This window comes from Balaenoptera borealis (assembly GCF_965194805.1).
Source record: "Balaenoptera borealis genome assembly, chromosome: X".
In the NCBI taxonomy this organism is placed as follows: Eukaryota; Metazoa; Chordata; class Mammalia; order Artiodactyla; family Balaenopteridae; genus Balaenoptera; species Balaenoptera borealis.
Window position 1 is genome coordinate 9,663,812 of NC_138881.1, and position 24,884 is coordinate 9,688,695.

Sequence of the window (24,884 nt, forward strand, 5' to 3'; positions counted from 1 at the left end):
GTGGAGCTTTTATTCCAGCAAAAGAATCAGACAAGAAGCAACAGACCTAAAAATAAATTATATAATATACTAGTGGGTGATAAGTGCTATGGAAACAAGGGAAAAAAACAGTTAATGAAGCCTCAGAGTCTCAGGGTGCGGTGGGTCTTGCAGTTTTAAAGAGGCTTTTCAGAGGTGGCTTTTTGGAAGTGATGTTTGTACAAAGACTTGACAGGGTGAAGGCGCTGGCCATGCAGATATCTGAGGGAAGAGCATTCCAGGCCGAGGGGACAACCACTGTGAAGAGCCAAAGGTGGGAGGTGGGAGGGTACCTGCAGAGTTTGAAGAACGCGAGGAGGCCAGTGTTGCTGGAGCTTAGTAAGGGCGGTGGGGCTGGCAGAAGTGGGGAGTAATAGATGGGGTCAGAGAGATCGAGGGCCAGGCATCTAGGGCCTCGCTGGGCATTGGAGGAGTGCAGCTTTAGCTCCAAGGACAATGGAGAGCTGTTGCAGAGTTCAGATCAGACAACTAACCTTATCTGACCCACGTTTAAAACTCATCTGTAGTACATTGAGAATAGATTGTGGCGTAAAAATAAAAGATTTCTCTTTTTTAAATATGCTGCCTTACTTATATGACAAGGTTGCTATGAGACTCAGATGCAAAAGCGCTTTCAAAATTCTCAAGCACAGTGCAGATCCAAACTATAATTATTTTACACAAACAATAGGGGGTTCAAAAGCCAAGGTCCTTCTTGCCTCCTCTGATCATGAGTAGTACCCCGTTCATGAAATTAAACCAGTCTATCTATAAGAAGCTAAAGGAAAATTGATTCTATTTATTTTTAAAATAATGGAATTTTGTGCCTGAGTTTCAAGTCATTTAGATTTTTCAGATTGCTACTGATTTTGTTTAATTTTTGAAAGAAATGCCTTTAAAAAAAAAAAACTGGAAGTACTAGGCTTGAATACTGAAGACTTTAAATACAGCAACAGACCAGGATAGGAGCAGAAGTCTGGGAACTTTAAACCTATTTCGTTTTCTCTAATCCCCTTGGAGAGCTAGAAGCGGGCTGGCCAGATCCTCCAACATTTCGGGGGTGGCATCTTTTCTTTGCGGTGGCCCTCCCATCAGGTGAACGCTTCTGGGTGGGAGAACACACTTTGTGCAGACATCTGACCTTCATATAGTCTGGGGAGAAATTTTAAAGGATTTTGGAGAAGAGGCCTTGAGTCTCCAAGAGAAAGACAAGAAAAAGGGGCCCGAGGAAGCCAGAACCTCCCGGGAGATAAAACTGAGTTAATGAAGAGGGGTGATTATCCCAGATAATTATGTAAAAGAGAAGGCTAGGAGTTCTAAATGGCTGCAACTTGGAGTTTACTCTGCCTAAGGTATGTGTTTATATTTTTGTGTTTTGGTTTTTGTCTTTTGAGTAAGGTTTTTTCCATCTTCACCCACCGCTCAATTTGAGAAAGCGGCTGCTCTGCCTGCCAGACCCCCGTTCTCGTCTCTTCCTCTTCCTTTAGATTCGGAACCCATTCCTATTAGTCTCCGCGCCGCTGGCTCCTGGGACCCTCATGCCCGTCTAGTGAGAAGCAGCTGTGTGTTATGCCCTCCCCCCCCCCCCCCCAATGCCTCCGGTTCTTATTTTCTTATTTCTCCGACTCCCTCCTGGTGCTGCTGTCCAAAGACACACCTTCCCAGCCAACCCAGCTGTCACGTCTCGCTCCAGAGGTTCGGGGGAAGCAGTGGGAACTGTGCGCTCTCCAAATCCAGCCCGCCGCGCTGGGCGTCCACCTCCCCTTCCCCTTCAATAAAGATCCAGCCTCGACCATCCCTGCTCCTTCCCGATCGCTAGTTTTGTTTATGGAACACGCCGAGGCATTGGGCAATCTGCGGTGGCCCGGCTCTCGCTAGGTTTGGGGAGGGAGGGGGCAGCGTTCACGGCCCCGGTGTGTCCGAGACGGTTAAATCAGATCTTTCGGATCCGGAGGCACACGCAGCGGGTGACAGGAGAGCCCCCCCCGCCCCCGCGGGTTGGGGGTGGGGAGAGGAGAAGGGACTCGGCTCAGGGAAGGAGGCAGGGAGGCAGCTGCAGTGCCGGGAGGGGTGCGCGCGCGTGTGCCGGGCTCGCCCGCCGCCTCTCGGCTCAGTCTGCGCTCTTCGGCACGCGGGGAGCGGGAGCTACGTCCCGCGTCCGGGCCTCGCCTTCCCCGGGTGCCCGGCGGTCCCGGGGCCGCGCTCCCCGACCCCGCCCCTCGCCCCCGGCCCGGCCCCCTCTCCATTGAGTTTTCCCGACACCGGCGCCCATCAATGGTCCTGTCCGGGGATGCACGCGCAGCCCGCGGCCGGAGGGGGGTAGCAGCCGCCGCCTCCAGGTGCGGGCTCTCCGGGGCCGCCGCCGCCACCCGCTGTCGCCGCCACTCGAGCCCCGGGGCGCGCTGAGGTCCCGGCCGGCCATGCGGCTGCCGAGGCTGCCGCTGCTGCTGGCGTGACAAGGGGCGACGGAGCCGCCGCGCTCGGGGTCCCCGGCTGCCTGCATGGATGTCTTCAGCTTTGTGAAGATTGCAAAGCTCTCGAGGTAGGGGCCGCGCCGGTTCACGTGCACCCAGGGGCCCCCGCCGCGGGCAACTTGGTGCTTTATTTTTCGGGAGCCTCGGGGAGAAGCCAAAGCCGGAGAGAGCAGCTGGGCTTAAGCTAGGACTGAAGCGAGGTGGCCAGGGGCTGCCGCGTTCAACTTCTCTCTCACTGGCTGGTGGGGCTTGTGTAGCCACGGCTGTAGACCACACACACAGATACACACGCCCTCACGCACAGAGCAGTATTCACGAGTTTGTTTTCCCTTAGGAAAAGCCCCAGTGGCGCTTGGGGTCACATGTATAATTCAGGGCTAAGAGAAGATGGTTGTAATCGCTCCTGCTAGGGAAAGCCCGAAGTGCTTAGAGCTTGGGTTCCTGCTTTCCAAGCGGCAGTGACCAAAAGCGACCCCCTGCCCCCCACCCCTAAATTGGACCTCCACACCCCTAAAAAGTCAGCTTGGAGGTTGACCCAGGTGACCTGTCAGGTGTTCCCAGCAGTGACCTAGATGCTGAAGTCATGGAGACAGAAGAGAAAGACCTTTAGCCTTTCTTTGGGTGACTGTGTAGTTCTAAGCCTGGAGAGATTTAGACATTTGCTTCCAAGTGGCCATGTTGTTGAAACGGAAGAAAAATCATCAATTCAGGCAGATTTCTCGGGCAGTGCTGATAAAGGAGGAACATTTCCACTCTTTGGGTGCCTAGGTATTACCTGGTCAGAGCATTCCTCCTAAGTCTCCTGCCCTGCTTAGCTTCCAAAGACTTCAGCAACCCCAGGAAGTAGGTCCGTGCTTCTTGCAGTGTGGCATTCAGTGGCAAGAGCCCGGTGTGAGAAGTCTTAGAAGACATGCCCCACCTTCTCTGCCCAAGTCTCTGGAAGCACTGGCTTTCTTCTTCCCGAGCTCTTGACAGCGGTTACTACCTCGACCTTAGGAGGGAGACAGCAGAGGTCTTCAGGGCACACTTTAGACTTGCTTGCAATCGTGAGAGAATAATTAGCGTTAGGGTGGGACGTGTTGATTGCATGAGGCAAGAGTGAGTAGCGTCAGATAGCCCAAGTCAGAAATGTATGTTGACTTTGCTAAATTACGTTTGGGCCATTTCAGAAACATTCATTTTGGATGTTGCCATTCAGATGGGCCTCTCTCCAACATCCACAGGTCTTTATTTGTTCTTCTTGCCCATCTCCACCTTTCTTCTCTACTCACATGGGTGGGTCTTAACGTTACAAGCAGATTTCCCAGGGAGAGGGCCCCAGTGTAACTTAGTCTTGGTAGACGTGAGGTATACAGTTGATGGGTAAGTATGTCCACCCACCAAGAGGTATTGCCCTGCATATCAGAAGACTAGTAAGTTGGGCGGTGGATGATTGTAGTGTGGCAAATTGTTTGATTTCACGTCTGTATCATTGAGGGCCGTGGCTTCACACCTCTATTCTATTAACTTCCTGCACACTGCTGCCTATGGCTGGATTATAAACAGCTGTCAAATCATGAACCATGGATGGGAAACGGCTGTGAGCAATAGTTTAGCAGTTGCCGACGGACAGAGAGCTTGCCCAAGGGAAAGAGAGGTTCAAATGATAGTATAGTTCAAAGTAACCAAGATAGATGTCGGTTGCCTCAAATGCTAAAAACGTTAAGATTAACAAAACATCTAGAGCCTAGATTTCGTCCTTAAACTTTGGAGCTTGGGGGAAGACAGTGCTGTGTATCAGTGAAAAGACGTTTTATACTCTTTTACTCAATTCTAGGATGCCCTCATGATATTCACAAATCTGAGTTGTTGCAAACCCAAGCCAGGCTGTGAGGGATTAGTATCTTATTTTAAAGAGAGGTTAAAATTTAGTAAATGAGTGTGAATTTCACTTTCTATCCTTAACGTGATCCAAATAGAGTGTTTATTCTAAAGAGAGAAGCTGCACATGTTCTGAGCTTATGTGCCGATTAAGAAATCTCCCTTCCTTAAGAATTCTTCTTGTTTCTCAGTGTGAGCTCAACGATTGTCCCCAAGCTGAAACAGAAATACCTTTGGAGGGTCATCAGCGTGCAGAAACACATGTTTGCAGCTGCTTGTTTCTGCTCTTGAAGGAATAAAGTCTTGTGTGTGTGTTTTAAACACCTTTACAGAAATCAAGTTCTTTTCTCAAAGGTGAAGTATAAAAGTGCTAACACTGCAGGATTTTCCTGATTTCAGAATGGATAATCTTCCTAAAGGATTTAGCTTTGATCAGCGTGGTTACTTGAGTGCTTAAAATTCTCCTGGTTTAGAGGTGAACACACATGGTTATCCCAGGCCTTAGCCTTGCCTTTGGTTCCTAAGCGAGTTGAACTTGAGTTTCTAAATGTTAATTCAGAAAGCATTTGCTGTCTGATATTTGCTAACTGTCCCACCGGTGAGTAAAGAAAGTGGTGATTACAGAGAATTCCAAGAGAATATTAATCCACACTGGAATAAATAAACAGCATGTTTTGACTTTTCAAAGTACCTACATTTAACCACTTGTTACCAGAATCTATGCTCTTTTAATCATGTGAAAAGTCGGAATTCAAATTGCCCCTCAAGAATCCAGTTACATCTTGTAACCATCATTTAAAAAAAGAAAAAAAAAAAAAAAAAAAAAAAAGACTGCCAAGCATTGGAATAGCTGGCAGGTTGGGACCCTTTACATCATCTTTTTGAGTTGTGACCCTTGATTGCATCCATTGTGGGTGGCACAATGTGTCATGGTTCTATCTGGAGATGTTTTTTTCCTTGTTCTTCTAATTTTCTGGTTATTAAACTGCTTGATACATGCAATTTTACTTCACTGTTTCCTTGGTAACAGTTATATATCATTTTCCATCCTTGTAGATGAGAGCATTACAAAATAGGCATATATTTTTATTGTTACTGTTCTTTGTATCGACTGTTTCATCTGTAAAGCAGATGCACTCTTTGAAATGTTTATAGAAGAATGCAGTTCAGTAGAAAAACATATGATTATGCCCCCTTTGCCTGAGGGAAGTAATTTGAGACCCAAAACTCATAGGGGTGTTATTAAACTGAGCAGTGCGTTCATGGATTGAAAAAATGAAGATTTCTTTTCTTTAAGCAAAATGGCACACTTTGAGATAATGATTTGGTCCCAGTTATTAATGTGAAGATTATTTCTTGTAGTATTAGGTAAATTTGGGGGCTGCTTTATTTTACATTGTCTTAACAGTTACATGGGTTTTGTGGTATATAGCAGTGACAAATAATACAGTGTGCTAATTTTGTTCCAAGTATACATTTGAGGAAGAATAAATAAATAAATAAATAAATATATATATATATATATATATATATTTATAGTTTCCTCAGATTTTATGTAAAACCTTTTTAGAGACTACTAAACTTTTTTTACCTTTACCTTATTCAGAATTAAATATTTCCTAGGGAAAAAGGGAAGTTAAAGAAGCAATGCAAAGGTCAGATTTTTCCCATCTCCCTTTTTACCCAAGTAATTGCATTAATGTTGCTGATAATATTGACTCTGGAGGCTAGCAACGAAAAACTCCCAAAGACTCTGGATTTGAATTTTATTAAAAATTCTACTTGCTCATCGTCTGAGTCCTTTCTGAGTTCTGCTGATTTTCGTGGCTGTCATGAGGTGAAATGATGAACAGTTTCATAACAGAACTAGATTCCTGTTTTAGGAATATTTAACTCTACTTTCCCGGGGGTTGCTAGTTTGCAGCTGTGAAAGTCTAGTCGTTAGCTGTACTGGGGAAGATGTCTCGTTCAGGCTATGTACCATTTCAGGCATCTCTCTCTCTTTGGGGCAAGTGAATTTACCTTCTTGCTATCAGAATTTGATATAGATTGTCAGATGAAGTGAAACTTACTTGTACTTTAAAAGCATGACCTGGAAATTCTCACTTTCTGCTTATGAACTTTCCACTTGTTCATTCTCTCTCTCTCTCTCTCTTTCTCCTTCTATTACTGAAGTATAGTTGATTTACAATGTTATATTAGTTTCAGGTGTACAGCATAGTGTTTCAGTATTTTTACAGATTATACTCCATTAAAAGTTATTACAAGATAATGGCTATAACTCCCTGTGCTATACAATATATCTTTGTTGCCTATCTATTTTATACATAGTAGTTTGTCTCTCTTAATCCCCTATACCTATCTTGCCCCCCCTTCCCTCTCTCCACTGGTAACCACTAGTTTGTTTTCTGTATCTGTGGGTCTCTTTCTGTTCTGCTTTATACATTCATTTGTTTTATTTTTTTAGATTCCACATATAAATGATATCCTACAGTGTTTGTCTTTCTGTGTCTGACTTAGCATAATATTCTCTAGGTCCATGAACTTTGCTGCAAATGGCAGAATTTCATTCCTTTTTATGGCTGAGTAATATTCCATCGTATATGTATACCACGTCTTCTCTCTCTATCCATTCATCTTTTGATAGATAGACACTTGGGTCGCTTCCATATCTTGGCTACTGTAAATAGTGCTGCCATGAACATTGGGGAGCATGTATCTTTTTGAGTTAGTGTTATCAGGTTTTTTTGCAGATATATATCCAGCAATGGAATTGCTGGATCATATGGTAGTTCTATTTTTAATTTTTGAAGGAACCTCCATAGTGTTTTCCATAGTGGCTGCACCAATTTACATTCCCACCAGCAGTGTATGAGGGTTCCCTTTTCTCCACATCGTTGCCAACATTTGTTATTTGTAGACTTTTTGATGACAGCCATTCTGACAGGTGTGAGGTGATATCTCATTGTTGTTTTGATTTGCATTTCTCTAACAGTTACATACACATACAGACTTCAACTTTATTACTTTATTATTCCATTTGGAGTTTGCATGGATGTTTAACTCTGAGAGAATATCCATTATTGGTGAACTAGAAATTTATCTTTAAGGAATGGACTTAAAACCACTAATTTCATATTTGGCTCAATGAGAAAAATCAGGAGCATTTTTTAGTTTGTTGAGAAATACAGTCCTTAAATCTACCACTCTTACCGTCAAATGATCTTGAACTTTGAAAGCTAGTCATAGCAAGGAAATAAAATTATTAATACCTTAAACCGTGGATTGGCAAACTATGGCCTGTGGGCCAGATCTGGCTTGCTGACTGTTTTCATATAGCCTGTGAACTAGGAATGGTTTTAAAATTTCTTTTAAATTTTTAAATAGTTCAAAAAATCAAAATAAGAAAATATGGAATTAAAATGTCAGTGTCCATAAATAAAGTTTTATTGGAACACAGCTATCTCTGTTCATGCATTTGCTGGTTGTCTATGGCTGCATTTGCTCTACAACAGTTTTTTGTTTGTTTGTTTTGGCCACGCTGCTCAGCCTGCAGGATCTTAGTTCCCCGACCAGCGATTGAACCCGGGTCACGTTAGTGAAAGCGCCGAGTCCTAAACACTGGACCGCCAGGGAATTCCCTACAACAGCGAAGTTGAATAGGTGCTCCAGAGACCTTATGGCCGGCAAAGCCTGAAATATTTACTATCTGGCCCTTTACAGAAATAGTTTACTGACTCCTGGGTGAAACAGTGCCTTTTCCTATTTTCTCTTCTTTATATTATCAGCACGTGTGTGTGGGCAGAAGCATAACCAAATACACACTGTCAAAGATCAGCAGAGCCAGATACTAAAGTGGCAAGTATTATTACCTTAGTAATATACTAAGTAATATACTAATATACTATTGTAATATACTATTACAATAGGGAAAAGAGGCTGGTGTGAACACAACTTCCAATTGTACACAGGTGACTGGGCATTTTAAAGGAAGAATAAGGGAATAGGGAGGGAGAGCGCTGGGGCTCAGTACAGGGAAGGAAGTGAAAAATCACAGAAAGCAAGAAGGGGGCTGGTCCATGTGAAACCCATCTAGCTTTGTTAACTGGCTGTTATCAAAGTTAGGCTCCTGCCCTCCCACAGAGGCTGGGAGACAGGGGCCCCATCTTCAGGTGTGGGCTGGAATAGTCACTTCTTTTGCAGCCTTGAATTTTCTCCAACAGGCACTTTCAGCGGAGTTGGAGTCATTGTAGGGATGTAGCCTTGAGCTGTAAGAAACTAAGTTACTGTTTGTCCAGGTCTTTAAAGGCCAAGGTTGAGGCCTAGTTGAGGGAGAGCTCAGAGGAGCCTGGCTAGAGTTTGTTTTAAGGAGAGAAACTTTGTCAACACTTATTACATTTAGCATATTCAATACGTGCACTCACCAGTGTACACTCACAGTTAATGTAGCCTTTATCTTTATTGAAACTTCTGATCTCAAATTACTAACTTAACTGTAGGGACACAGCATCAGAAGTGCACATAATTGCCCTAGTGGTATTCGTTGCACTCGGGACAATTTTGTATGCTTATTCTTTGATCACTAAGTTGGCCCACTGTCTTTGGGCTGGAGAGATACTTGTTAGAGTGATACTTGCCTTCCATAAGCCTTTCAACTTCTAGTTTAACATGGATGGAAAAAGAATGGGCAACAGTACTTGTATAGCCTCAACCAACGTGTGCGGAGAACTGATAAGTCCACAGGAGAAGGCCTGGTATTTCCTTACAGTACACTTGAGCCACCTGCTCCTCATGGTTGAGGACTTTCATTAATCTTTTTCCACATGGAAAGAAAACTAGATAAGTGGATTTAGCTGTAGACAGAGGACTTGAGGTAGGCTGTATTAATTTGCAGTTGAGTTTAACCCGACTTTCTTATGATTTGATTGAGAGCACTGTAATGAAAAGCTAGACTGCCTTTAGTTCTTTTTTTTTAATTTTCAAATTTTTTTCTATTCCATTATGGTTTATTACAGGATATTGAATATAGTTCCCTGTGCTCTACAGTAGGACCTTGTTGTTTATCCACTCTATATATAATACTTTGCATTGGCCAGTCCCAAACTCCCAATCCATCCCTCCCCGGCCCTCCCTCCTGAAATAATGCCATTTGCACCTACATGGATGGACCTAGAGATTATCATACTGAGCTAAGCAAGTCAGAAAGAGAAAGACAAATATCGTATGATATCACTTATATGCCTTTAGTTCTTTATAGCAAAGACATATCAAAAGTATGCAACCTTGCTTCTGAACAATGTAGGTCATTATGTACTTAAGCTGTGAAAAGTATCTTGAAGAAACCTAAGCCTTAGTTTTAGATAACAAAGTTAACATTCCCATTTTTTCCTGGCAAAGAGATGAGAGGGTTTCCTCCTGCGCTTTTGTTTTAGAAATGCATTTTCAAGTGTGGTTACAGAATTTGGCATACAGTGAATACCCTATACTAAGTAATAAGTGAGTAAAGTCATGTACAACCCATTCTAATGCTTATTACAAATGAATTATCGTAATTTGTTGAGCTGAACAGTGATGAGGATCGGAAACTCAGGAGTGGAAAGGAGTGTGCAAGCTAAAAATAAATGGCCTGCTCTTAGACTACGTCTCACAGAATACACTATTTTTGTTTTGACATTTGAAGCAGTTTTTTTTTTTTTCTATGATTAATGGTTTAAAAGTCATCAACTTGGACTTCTAAGAACTCTGTGTTTTACTGCTATAAGCTCAACAAGCAAAATTAGTATTACGCTACAATGAGTTTTTATAGGTGTCAGTAAGTTTTTATTTTAGGAAGTCCTTTTTGAATGATAGGAAAATACTGTCATTTTTATGAAAGAAATGTATCTCAAGTTTGAAAAGGAAAAGCAAAGGAAAAGCAATTTCCCTACAATTCCAATTTGCTATAGGGTTTTAATGTTTATTTTGGTTGTTTTCATATGTTTCAAACATTGTGTGAGATTTGCTTAACTGAAAATAAGGACATGATAACTATCTCACAAAGATGAGCCTTAAAGAACACAAAAGTCCAGAGTTTTTCAAATTAATGTTAAAATTCACCCACTGAACGTAGGAAGGAGTGTATTTATATATTTAACTGGCACGATCATTTAACTGGTGGAAGATTGCTGTAGTGGAGAGCATGAAGCCATCTGGCCAACTCTAGACTGTTCTACACTGGCTCATACATCTAACCATGGCGATTTGACAACGGCCCTCTAACTGGAGTGCAGAGTGCTTGTCTCTTACGAAAATCACAGTCCCATCACCAGTCTTAGTGTCAAGGCCGGGGCAGGGGCAGTCTCAGGGACACAGAGGGTGAAGTCTGGGATTCGTTTTGTCGCAAGCCCCTCCCATGCCCACCTGCATTATGGCTCAGGGCATTGCCTCCCTCTGTGGCCTAGGGCACAGCTTGGCACGCTCTGGTCAACCTGATATGTTTACTTCTATTTTCATTTACTCATTTCCTGCCAGTTTTTGTAAATAAGGTTTCATTGGAACACAGCCATGCTCATTTGCTTCCGTGGTGTCCGTGGCTGCTTTTGGCAGAGTTGAATGGTGATGACAGAGACCACGTGGCTTACAAGACCTACAATATTTGCTCTCTGCCCTTGACAGGAGCATTTTACTGTTCTTCCTTGAGCTCTCTGCCCAGGACTCAAGTTCCCCTTTGGGGCTAGAGCAGTACCCTGGGTGTCTGCCTGCTTTGCTAGGAGGGGGAAAGGGAGTTGTGCCTGGGGAGACACCCCGCACCCACCCAGCCCTGCCAGCCCGCTCTGGGGTCTTTACCTGTTGTTAGCACTTACTGTACGACTTGGAGGTGAATTTAGAAACTTTCTAAAGTGCAAATCTGATCCTCTCTGTCTATCTCCTTTCTCCTTAATGCCCCTAGGGGAAAATCCACAGTCTTTATCTCTGCCCTTTTGGGGTTGGCCCCTGTTTCCTTTGTTTCCTTTGGGTGTCTTATTTTTGGAAATTTGTCATTTCTCCCTAGCCTTAATTAACTTCCTATTCAACCCCCAAACACACAGGTGCACACACACACACACACACACACACACACACACACACACACACACACACACACACACACACACACACACTACCTCTAACTATATTGAACTTTTTTAGGAGTCCTAAATGGTGTCACACCTCTGAGCCTTTAAATATACTCTTCGTTTTGTCTGGAACGATCTTTACCTTGCCCCCTTTTCACCTAGAAAGCGACCGTTTGTCTTTCCTCTTTCAGTTTGTAATCTATGCTTGTTCCCTGTAGCCTCTCCAACTCCCCAATCCTGGGTTAAATGGCTTGATTAGCATCTTTGGTAGTTAAAATAATCTAACTGCTTTAGCAGATTAACCCCTCAATTTGAGAATAAGTGGCTTGTTTCTTGCTCACTTGGAGCCCCTAGTAGGGCTTCCTGATGGATTGAGGGAGCTCTGCTGCACACACTCAGAGCACCCGGAAGATGGAGGCTCTCTCCTCTTCAGTATGCGATTCAAGGTTGCCCTGCCCACCACGGTCCAGCTGACAGATGAGGGGAGAGAAATGGGAGAAGACTGGATGGGAGGTTTTGAAGGGCCATGCCTGGAATTGAAGTACATCATCCTACCCACACTTCATTAACCGGAACCCTGGGCATATCCAAAAGTGAGAGTGGCCGGGAAATTTAGTCTAGCGGTGTACCCAGTCTCTGCTAGGCATCACGTGCCCTAACTTTACCATAGTGTTTATTCACTGTGTGGTAGATTGCACTTTTGTTCCCAATTCTTAAACCTTCCCTGAATCCAAGCCTTTTCTATGTGACATTACAGCTCCTCCTGTTAGAGGTGGAGTGTCCTTCCCTGACCCATTGCTGTTGGGCTTGTGACTTGCTTTGGCCAATAGAACACAGGCAGGAGTCAGAGCATCAGCTTGGGTAGAAGGCCTTAAGAGGCAGTGTGCATTTCTTTTTTGCTTATAACATTACTGTATGAAGAACTGCCTGGGTTGGCCTGCTGGTTCCAGAAGCTAGATTCATGGCACAGCATCATCCTGCAAACCTGTGATCCTGAAAACAGGTACTTATTATTGGATGGCACTGAGTTTTGGGGAGGTTTGTTATGCAGCATTATCATGGCAGTAGTTGACTGGTACATATGATATTACAATTGAGTCCAGTTTGCCACTGTATCTCTTTTATGAGCTCTTTGAGGGCAAGCCCCCTAAAGGGGGCTTTTATTAAACTTCTTGGTTCAGAGTAGGTATTGAGAAGGTATTTGGTGAATTATGAATGAATCAGAGAGAAAGCATGCTGTATTCCACATGAAGTCAAGTATTGATTATCACAGATATGCCTGCTTCTGTACTTCATTCATCAGATCGGACTGCTCCTGATTTTTAGGATCTGATGTCAGTGTTCATTTATTGTGCCTGTTGGACACTTGGCAGAGAACCACTGCCTAACCCTGCAGGTTGGGACCCAGCCCTCCATCTGAGCCTGGATCCTCAACAGTCTCACATTTGTTTTCTTTCCCTTTCTTCTAGTCCTGAATATCCTAGTCTTGTCCAATTATACACATTGTTTCTCTACTGCTAGGAAAGAATTGTACATAATGTTTGTAACATACTTAAAGATTTGATCATGAGAGTTTTAGGTACTTAAATGTGATAGTAAAGAACCCATGACAAAGACCTACTGTACCTACCGTATAGCACAGGGAACTATATTCGATATTTTGTAATAACCTATAAGGGAAAAGAATCTGAAAAAGAATATATATATATATATATAACTGAATCACTGTGCTGTATACCTGAAACTAACAGGACATTGTAAACCAACTATACTTCAGTTAAAAAAAAAAAACAAAATATGATCAGGGTATCTTGAATACAGTGTATTTGGAAAAGGAAATAAAGAACTAGCAAGTGGAATCGTCACTATACTGAAGGAAAGGCATTGTCTTGTTAAAGTGCACATATTTGCCCTAGGGTTAGTTTTTATATTGCTCTTTTCAAATATCACACTGAATGATGAGAACTTGGCTGAAAAATTAACATGAAATGCAATGTGGCTGTGGGGAAAAAGAACAGGACCTGCTCTATATGCAGTGACATCCAAAGATCTCTCATATATTTATTGTTACGTCAAAATAGTAAAGTACAAAGCTGTATAAAAAGGCAGGGGAATTTAATGTATATATTTACTGTGTTTGCATAAGAATGACCAGAAGGATACACAAAAAACTAAGAACAGTATTTAACTCTGTAAAGTAGGGCTACAGGGGATTATGGGTGAGAGGGACCGGGTAGATAGGAGACACGGGTGGGTTCCCATGTCACCATCCACACATTATATTTTTATTTTCTTTTGATTTTTGAGCCCTAGGATTATATTATTAACAAATTTGAATTTCAAAAAAGTGATAGGATACCCACATAAATCCAAGAGTCCAAATAATATCAGTAGGATTTTAACATGATTTTTCTGATTGTAGAAGATAACTTTATTGTAAAAAGTGTTTGAGAATATAGAATATATAAAGGAAAAAAATATATATATATATATAAATATTTGAAATTACACCAGCCAGATATAATCACTGTTGTCCCTCTGTTTTCTTTAACTTTTCCATCTATTTTACATAGTTAGTATCCTGTATACACAATTCTATACTTAAATTTTTAAAAATATTATATTCTTATATCATTAAAATTTTTTAATAAATATGAAATAAACAGCTATATATACCACAGTTTACTGAATGACTTCCTATTTAATTAAAATTTAGATCCTTTCCAGTGTTTTGCTTTGGATAACAATGTAATGAATATCTTTACAGTGAAGTCTTTGGATTTCATGAACATACTTTTTATGACATTAATAATAGCATACTGAGTATTTCAAAACTCATAAAAGTCACAAGGTAATTTGAGATGCCATTAAAATGATATTTAAATTTTATGCTAAAATTGTGGACATTCTGGTTCCTCAAAGGTATTAAAGTTGACAAGCAGCATTTGTCATAGAAGTTAACCTAATGAGAAAATTTGAGGCATTTGGGGATGGAAGGCTTGATTAATGGTGGTAGGAACTTCAGTAGGTTTCCAGCAAGTCAGATCTCTGTTTCTTCACATTTGTAAAATGGGGAAATTACGTGATATTCCCTCTAAATTTAATTTATTTCTAAACTTCCATAATTTTACCATAGAATAAGCAAATTCTAAGAAATGCATCTATAAGAACATAGATTAAGATAGCGTGAAACACTATGCAGCTATAAAAAATAAAGAACAAGGGAACACTCTATGCAGTTGTATAGAACCATCTCCAGGATGTATTTATTAAGTGAACATAGAAAATTACACAACAGTACAGTTGTATTTACATTAAAAAATACTGAAGGGATACATAAGAAACTAATAAAAGTGTTATTAGATTGGGGGAGCTGGGGGGGGGAAGAAAGTTTACTGAGACAAAAGAACAAAAATTAGGTAAATATGATCTCCCAAAATGTGATAAAATGTTGAAAAATCTGCCCTGGATGAAAAGTTAAATTGCTGACTCAGACAGTTTTAACCTATAATTAGTTTTCTCTACGATGAATGAAGCATAAGAGATGGTTTACTATATTAAGGATATATATCAACAAGGTGTAATAGAAATTTCAGATATATAAAATTTTAATTGTAATTTTTGTTAGCAAATTAAGATAAAACTGGAAAAATCATATCATTATAAAAATGATCTCTTGCTTTTTGTATAGAATTGAGTACTCTGAAGCAAAATTCCTTCAGTTTTTAATATCTAGATAGGTTTTTCTTTGATAGGAATGTAAACAGAAAAAATATTTTTCTTTTGGTTCCCACCACCCAACAAAGAATATGTATAAGTTTTTTAACCTTAAATATTATTACATTTTGACAGCAATCCTAAAAATTGTATCCTCTGACTATCTTCTGTTCACCAAAGAGGACAACTTGGTGTTTTTGGAGAACCACGTTCTGGGGATATATTGATGGATGTTTCCATTAGGACTGTAATTTGATTATGATGCCATTAGTTCATAATTTGGCTTTCCGGTTGAGATCATGTTGACAGGCTGAAGAATAGAGTGCTGTTTAACTAAGTTGATGAAACACGCGTAGGCGGCAATAAAGTGCCTGGTCCGTCTCTACTGTTTACTCCTTTCGTTTATGTCACTCTGGTACTGATGTGGTCATGTGTATAACTCCATAAACTTCCATTTCTCTGGAATATAGTGACGTGTTTAATCAGAGTCTGGCCATTATAGGTATATGTGTTAACATTTTTAAAAGATCATCTGAACACCAGAAGATACATGCATAAAACTATACTGGGCATAACTCAGTTTTAATGCTGACCTAGAAGTCATTTTAAATTTTTCCTGTGTCCTAGGTCAGGGATCAGGGATTGGCATACTGCAGCCTATGGGCCAAGTCCAACCCCTGCAGCCTGTGTTTGTATAAAGCTAAAAATGGTTTTTACATTTTTAAATGGTTCCCCAAATCAAAAGAAGAATAATATTTCGTGACACGTGAAAATTATATGAAATTCAAATTTGTGTCCATAAATAAAGTTTTATTGGCACACAGCCACGCCCATTATGTGTTGTCTATGGCTGCTTTCTCGATATGGTGGGAGAGTTGAGTCATTGCTGCAGAGACCAGATGACTCACAAAGCCGAAAACAGGTGCCCCTCTATAGGAAGTTTGCTGACTCCTGTCCTATGTCATCAAATATCATTAAAAGTAGCTCTTGATGGAAAGACAATCACAAATGAATATGTAGATACAGATTTAGATATATAAATATTTTTATCTTTCTGGGCTTTTTTGGAAATTCTGCATAAAGGAGAAATTAGATAATATCACTTTGCACTTGCAGATGATTCTCTGTATAAATGTTCCTACTGTGAACAGTATTTTCTCTTCCCAAATAGATTTTAAACAACTTGAATAGGAATTGTGTTGTAAATGTTTATATCCTCCTGCCGTGCTTGCTTTCTTTCCCACAAAGAAGATGTAATAACCCCTACATGCTACGTAGTAAAGGATTCAAAGCAAAAGGATGATAAACTCTTTCCCCTTTGTCCACTGGTTGCTTTGCTATGATGGGTGGATGCTTTGAAGGGAAGTGTAGAAACCACACTGGAAAAGTAGGCTTGCTTAGAGGAAGAAGAAACAGAAGAGGACGTGGCTCCCCTGGGCCAGCCCTACAGGGTTATCCTACCATGTCTATTTCCTAGGAGGTGGACATCAAAACTCCACTACACCATGGGTAGCTTATTTAGGGACACCTATATTTAGTACTTCATGTATAACCTAAATAGCTTCTATGTTTTAAGGTTAAAAAATGTCATCCTTTTAATGCTTTCTTATTATGAGTTTATTGGTTAGGATATTTTAGCTACAAGTAAAGGAAAGCTTGGTTAACTCTGGCTTAAACAATATATTCCTAGAGGAAGGTGGTTCCTGGATCGGGCTCCATTGACTCAAGCTCTGTCCTTCTCTGTGCTTCACCAGCTTTGTGCTTATTACCTTAAGGTGTAAAGTGGTTGCCACAGCTCCAGGCATCACATCATCATATGACTGGCTTCAGAGTCAGGAAACACGGCGTGGCTGGAGTACTGTGAGCATTTTCCGTGTGTGGCTTTTTTTTTTTTTTTTTTTTTTTTTTTTAAATAATGGAGGAACATCTTTTGCAGAAGCTGAGGATCTTCCCTTAGAGTCTCCTTGACTAGAATGGATCACATGGCCACATCTAGCAAAGGGCAATGAGACGTTCATTTCTGGCTCACCTTCCCAGAGATCCTAATGCTCAGAATTAGGGTTCTAGTAGCATGGAAAAAGAAAGGAAAAGAAGTTGAGGAAGCAATCAACATGTAGTTCTTCTCCAGTATTTTCTCTTTTATTCGGAGCTGCACTTGGAGAACAGCAACAAGGCTACTGTTTCCAGAATAAACACCTGAATTTTGGAGGTAGCTAACAAGTGTCAATGTGGACACTATACTCATATTCCAGTAGAAATATATGACCCTTACTGCTTTATGATCAAATTCAAAGTGTATTCGTTAAGATGCTGTCATCAGCAAGCAATAGAAAACACAAGTAACATAGCTTAAAGAGGAAGACAGTTTATTCTCTCACATAAGAAATTCAGAGGTAGGGCCATTTTAGGGTTTGTCAACTGGATTCCAGGGCTCTGGGTTTTGTTGTTTTTCTCATGTGCCATCTCAGCATATAGACTGTACCTCTTGTGGTTGCAAAGTGACTGCAATAGCTCCAGCTATCATATCTTCACACAAAAAAGGCCAAAGGTGAGAAGGGAGCAGGATATGTTTCTTCCATGCCTCCCTTACTTGAGAGTGTGGAAAACTTTCCCCAAAACCTCATAGCAGAGTCCCTTGATCTTGCATTGTCCAGAATTATCATGGTGTCTCATGTCTTTCTTAAATCTTCCTGGTGAAGGGAATCACCATGGCTGGTTTAGACTCGCAGACATTGGCAAACTATTATCTGTGGACCAAATACAGTCTGCTACCTGTTTATGTAAATAAAATTTTATTAGAACACAGCCATACCCATTCATTTACGTATAATTTATGGCTGCTTTTGTACTACAGTGACTGAGTTGAGTAGTTGCAACAGAAACCATATGGCCCACAAAGCTTAAAATATTTAACAAGTGGCCCTTTATAGAGAAAGTTTGCTGACCCCTGGTTCTCTAACCAGTGGTTCTCAACCGGGGGGCAGCTGTTGGGCAATGGCCATGAGGGTTCCAGCTGTTTATACTGTTGGGGGCAGGGGTCCTATGGGCATATAGCAGGAAGGGACCAGGGCTACCAAACATCCTAACATGAGCAAAACAGTTCTGTATAATGAAGAGTTGTCTCACTCAAAATAGCAGTGGCTTCTCTGAATTAAGAGTCAGTTTCTAGTGTGGGAGAGGACATCAGCTCCCACTACCCCCATCCCACCCCCAGCCCAGCACAGAGCCATCTGATGCCTCTGCAAAACTGAGACTCTGGGAGGAAAGAAGGAGAGGAAATGACTGTTGGTTAGGCCAGCTCTGGAGAACAGAGAGGATTTGCTAAATTAATCTCCAGAAAGGGATGGTTCCATGAATACCTAGTCATTACCCACTGACTCATCGGCCGATGACAGTGGTTGCCCTCATGCGGGGCAGCTCACAGGGCCGGAGTTTTCCGTGAGTGGGGTGTGTGCTTCCCTGTGTTCCTTATACGACAGGATTCGAGTTGACACAAACTGAAAAGGTCTTTTCTTTCATGCTGTTCTGTAATGAACACATTATTTCCAACAAGAATGTATTAATAGTGTGATTGAAAGTAAGTTTGTAAAGATAATTATAAACAATTAAGTAAATTGAAAGTAATTTTTCTTGGTGTTTATGATAAAGCCAATTAATTTATTAGGCACTTTTGTTTGGGTGTCATTAAAAAGAATTTTACAATTGTGCATTTCTTATTGCTAATTTCTCATTGATTGGATAAGGTGTAATAGTTCATAATAAAAACGTCTCAGCTAAACTTTTTTTGTATTATCTATAGCCGTAATCACATTAAATGAAGACATGGGGATAAGTATGAAATATACACTAAGTATTCCCATGAGTAGGTAGGTGTGCATGCATACATGTTAAACAGATCTGATGTTTGATGATTGCCTAGAGTATTGTACTACTCTGATTTTTTTAAACCAAAACCCACAGTAAGAAATTTGTTTTCCATTGTTACCTAGTACACACATATACCACACACACATACACGTAATTAAAACAAAAGTTTCACTAAGTAATATTGAGTTGGATACAGTCTGTTTCTGTTCTATTTTATCCTTTTTCGTTTTTGAATTCTGCTGATTGCAGCCCACTGATTAGTTTCATGACCCCTCCCCCAAATAAGTTGCAGTCCATGTTTGAAAAATACTAGGGCTGTGGATGTGTGATTTTTCCCCTCCTGGGACTCTTCCCTCTTCTTGGAACATCACTTCTCTTCCTTTGGGAACTTCTCTTTTCCCACGCCAACCATAATATCCAGGCACGGCTGCTGATTGTCAGCCCTTGTGACCCAGGCTGAGCCAATGAGAGCTCTCGCCCACCGTATTTTGAATTGAGCTGGCAAGGAAGGGCTTTGTTCCTCGATGGTGACAACCTTTAAGAATGTAATCCCAGAGCTCCCTGTAGCCATATGTGCCAGTCCCAGGGGACCTCTGGCCGAGAGCCTGAGTCAGCATCTAGTGAGAGGCTGGGAGAAAGGACTCTGGTGGCACCTGAGCTCTGAATCCGGCCATGCCAGGGGCTAGTATACCTTGGTGGGTTTACTTATACAAGCCAATATTTTGTTTTTCCTTAATCTAGTCTAAGATGGTTTCTGTCCTGACAGGGCTCTAAGTAATACACATCAACCAACACAGAAATGGTGAGCCCTGGAGATGGCCATGCATTGATTCCACAACAGGACCTGATGGGCAAAGTATCTTCTTTTGCAATGGGAGTGGCCTGAGCCTGTTGAACCCCACAGTGAATCAAGAGGTGTGACTGCATTAGAATATTGTAGATTCTCCCCTATGTGTATGTACATATGTATGTGTATGTGCTCACATGTGTAGATAGAGAGTGAGAGGGCAAAAATGAGGAGGGGGAGGGAGAAAAGGACGGAGGGTAAATAGGGAGAGATTTATTGAAAAAAAATTGATGTTCTCATTAGCGGAGAAATCCATTTCCCCCGTAATTCTGCTTGTACTCTTTTTAGTATCTGTGTAAATGTGACTCCTGAGGATGCCTAAGGCTTGAGGGTGTACTTAGGTAGTAAATAAAAAAAGATTTGCTGTTTGAATCGGAGGTTATCGGACTGGGCTGCAAGATGAGGAAGTACGTAGAGGTTCCCAATAGTTGTAAACATCCCACTAGAAAAAAATCTTTGTTTCTCACTTGCCTAAATGAGTGCAGTTCACTCTGTGGACACACTGAATCTTCGAGTCTCTGAGGTACGTTCTCCACACTGCTGTCCTGACATCAGTAACACTTGTGATTTTGTTAACTGTTTATTGAAGCATAATAGTCGTGTACAATTAAATCATAAGTGTGTATACTCAGTGAATGTTCACAAACTGAATACACCCATGTAACAACCACGCAGTTCAAGAACTAGGGTATGGCTTGAAGTCCAGTGACCCTCTTTGCATCCTTTTCCTGAAGTTAGTCACTATCCTGACCTCTGTCAGCACCAGTTCATTTGGCCTGTCTTTGAACGTAGTATAAACGGTATCATATGAATGTGTCTGGCCGTTCGTGTGCAGTGGTGGTCTGCTGTATCCTTGCTGTAGAGTACTCCATTACATGAAGACCCCCGATTGATTTATCCATTCTGCTGTTGATGGCTGTTTGGGGAATTTCCAGTTTTTACATTGATCAGAGCTGTCCTGATCATTCTTGTGCCTTCTTAGGATGATCTGATGGACAGATTTCTGTTGTGTATATTGCTTGGAGTAGAATTGCTGCCTCTGTAACTCTCTTTTATGGTCACTCATGTTTCTCTCTCCTCTTGCTAGACTGTAAATTCCTTGAAAGGAGAGAGGGTCTTATTCACCATTATCTAACCCCTAAGCAGCAGAGAAGCTGTTGCGTAGAAAAGGCACGACTTCTTTTTTTTTAATTTATTTTTTTAAATTGAGGTATAGTTGATTTACAGTGTTGTGTTAATTTCTGCTGTAAAGCAAAGTGACTCAGTTACACATATATATACCTTCTTTTTTTTATTCTTTTCCATTATGGTTTATCCCAGCACATTGAATATAGTTCCCTGTGCTCTACAGTGGGACTTTGTTGTCCATCCAAGGCACACACTTCTTAAACACCCCAGAAAGTGCTCCTGCATTAACCCCATAACATTTAAGCTGGAGCAGGACAGGTTGGCCAGCCTATCTGGATTTAATACGTTAAGGTAAAGCTACTGTGACAAAATAACTCCAAATTGTGTGATGTCTCTAATACCACAGTCCTTTATGTCTTGCTCTCATAAGGTCTCCTCCAAGTGTTACCGAACGCAAGTTCCTGTGCGCAACGCACAGTGAGGCCAAGCGAACCGAAACGTCGGAGTCTGGAGCAGAGAAAGGTTTATTGCAGGGCCACGCAAGGAGACGGGTGGCTCTTGCCCTCAAAGCCCCCACCTCCCTGAAGGGTTTCAGCAAAGCGTTTTAAAGGCCATCTGAGGGAGGCGCGTGGCCGGATGTAGCAAACTTCTTGGTGCTGGAATCCTTTGTTCTTGCAGCTGTCCACGTAGGTCAGGTCACGATGTTCCTGTAAATCTCCAAGACAAATGTTATTCTTCGCTCTGCAACATTTCATCTCCATAGGAATGGAAAAGTGTTATACCCTTTAAGGTCAGAGCCTTGAGAATGGGCTATTTTGTATATTTCAGGCTATAGGCAACGTTCTTAACTCAAAGCAACAGAATATAAAGGTTAAAGTAAAAGAAACAGATCTTATATGGAGTCAGATTTGTTCTTCCCTATTACACAAGTGGTGATATAGGGACCTAAATTCCTTCCATCTGTGGATCTGTCATCTCCAGTGTGATCTTCAATATGCAGCTTCCAAGACATCATGCTCGTGTGCATAAAGCAGGCTGATTTTGAGAGGAAGACGGAGCAGACAAGAAGGCACACGTAACCCCTCTGATCTCATCTGTAGGTCAGAACACGTTCTGAGGCTGATCTAACTACATGAGACACTGGGAATCGTAGTGTCATGGGTATCATGAAGAGGAGAAACAGGTTTGGTGATCAGCTTGGCCAGTCTCTGCCACAGAGTCGCTTCTGAAATTCCAAGAGCATTCTCACTGTTCTCACCCCTTCATACTTAACTGAGAGCTCCCTGTCTTCTCAGTACTTTGTCCTCATCCCAGGAGTGAGAGAAATCTTGACCTAGGGACTGCTACAGTTCCCCTTGACAGTTGCCCTGGGCCACCACAGTGTGTCTCCATGCTCTATATTCTGTAATAGACATGTGGCAGTAACGTATCTCTCTCAGGCTGAGGAAGATGTGGATGATAGATATAGTCAGTTCTGCTATAGTGCGACATGTGTTCTTGAAATTACAGCACAATTGCAAAGTCGTGTAATAAGAACCTGCCAGACTTGTGGGGAAAATGGGTGAAGAGTATGGCACTTAAAGTATTAAAAAACGTTGTCAGTGACACCGTAAAAAAAAAAAAAAGGTAAGAACCTCGTAAAAATGCTAGCACAGTTTTACACAAGTTAAGTGGTTAGGAAGTACATAAATACTACAGTACTTAGGTCACTTCCCCTTGAAAAGCCCTGAAGTTGGCCTGTGGATGTGGCCATAGGCAGGGTTGCAGCTTGGGTGTTACTGCGAAGGAGTGGAGGAAGGCGATCTGAAATCAGGGGGGAGGTTGCACCAGCAGGTGAGGACCTGTGAACTGAGGGAGCGGTAGACCTTGAGGGGGGTGTGTTCGTGCACATTTTGTATGATCCTGTGTGGCTTTGTTCAACTGGATGCAGTTTTCTGAATTCATCGTCCTTCCTCTTGATGAAATTGTGCATCAGCAAACGGGAAATTTGCACCGTATTCAAATAGTTCCCTAATGTATCAATCCCGTTGACACAAATTCACATTTACAAAGTGAGTGTGAGTGTGAGATCGCAGAACTGACTATACCAGGATAGTGCAGGTAGTTACAGGTAGACGCAAAGTGTCATCTCTTCTTGGTAATAAGGTTCCAATTAGTACATACCTTCTTTTTTTTTTTTTTTTAAACATCTTTATTGGAGTATAATTGCTTTACAATGGTGTGTTAGTTTCGGCTGTATAACAAAGTGAGTCAGCTATACGTATACATATATCCCCATATCCCCTCCCTTTGCGTCTCCCTCCCACCCTCCCTATCCCACCCTTCTAGGTGATCACAAAGCACCGAGCTGATCTCCCTGTGCTATGCGGCTGCTTCCCACTAGCTATCTATTTTACATTTGGTAGTATATACAAGTCCATGCCACTCTCTCACTTCATCCCAGGTTCCCCTTCCCCCTCCCCGTGTCCTCAAGTCCGTTCTCTACTTCTGTGTCTTTATTCCTGTCCTGCCCCTAGGTTATTCAGAACCTTTTTTTTTTTTTAGATTCCATATATATGTGTTAGCAGACGGTATTTGTTTTTCTCTTTCTGACTTACCTCACTCTGTATGACAGACTCTAGGTCCATCCACCTCACTACAAATAACTCAATTTCGTTTCTTTTTATGGCTGAGTAATATTCCATTGTATATATGTGCCACATCTTCTTTATCCATTAATCTGTTGATGGACACTTGGATTGCTTCCATGTCCTGGCTATTGTAAATAGAGCTGCAATGAACATTGTGGTACATGACTCTTTTTGAATTATGGTTTTCTCAGGGTATATGCCCAGTAGCGGGATTGCTGCGTCTTATGGTAGTTCTATGTTTAGTTTTTTAAGGAACCTCCATACTGTTCTCCAAAGTGGCTGCATCCATTTACATTCCCACCAACAGTGCAAGAGGGTTCCCTTTTCTCCACACCCTCTCCAGCATTTATTGTATGTAGATTTTTTCATGATGGCCATTCTGACTGGTGTGAGGTGATACCTCATCGTAGTTTTGATTTGCATTTCTTGTTGGCAATTTGTATATCTTCTTTGGAGAAATGTCTGTTTAGGTCTTCTGTCCATTTGTTGATTGGGTTGTTTGTTTTTTTTGATATTGAGCTGCATGAGCTGCTTGTAAATTTTGGAGATTAATCCTTTGTCAGTTGCTTCATTTGCAAATATTTTCTCCCATTCTGATGGTTGTCTTTTTGTCTTGTTCATGGTTTCCTTTGCTGTGCAAAAGCTTTTAAGTTTCATTAGGTCCCATTTGTTCATTTTTGTTTTTATTTCCATTTCTCTAGGAGGTGGGTGAAAAAGGATCTTGCTGTGATTCATGTCAGAGTGTTCTGCCTATGTTTTCCTCTAAGAGTTTGATAGTGTCTGGCCTTACATTTAGGGCTTTAATCCATTTTGAGTTTATTTTTGCGTATGGTGTTAGGGAGTGTTCTAATTTCATTCTTTTACATGTAGCTGTCCAGTTTTCCCAGTACAACTTATTGAAGAGGCTGTCCTTTCTCCATTGTATATTCTTGCCTCCTTTATCAAAGATAAGGTGACCATATGTACGTGGGTTTATCTTTGGGCTTTCTATCCTGTTCCATTGATCTATATTTCTGTTTTTGTGCCAGTACCATACTGTCTTGATTACTGTAGCTTTGTAGTATAGTCTGAAGTCAAGGAGCCTGATTCCTCCAACTCCGTTTTTCTTTCTCAAGATTGCTTTGGCTATTTGGGGTCTTTTGTGTTTCCATACAAATTGTGAAATTTTTTGTTCTAGTTCTGTGAAGAATGCCAGTGGTAGTTTGATAGGGATTGCATTGAATCTGTAGATTGCTTTGGGTAGTATAGT

The 24,884-nt window shown here is 41.4% G+C and overlaps 1 protein-coding gene across 3 annotated transcripts in view; it reads left to right on the top strand.

Annotated features, from left to right (window-relative positions):
• The first annotated feature begins 2,324 nt into the window (after positions 1-2,324).
• FRMPD4 (FERM and PDZ domain containing 4) overlaps positions 2,325-24,884 on the top strand; it is a 525,557-nt gene continuing 502,997 nt past the window's right edge. For 2 of the 3 annotated variants that reach the window (XM_082375456.1, XM_082375459.1), the window contains exon 1: positions 2,325-2,560. In XM_082375456.1, the coding sequence (XP_082231582.1) occupies positions 2,520-2,560 (41 nt within the window). In that variant the 5' untranslated portion in view covers positions 2,325-2,519. The remainder of the gene's footprint in view (positions 2,561-24,884) is intronic. The other variant, XM_082375457.1, reaches the window with a different exon arrangement.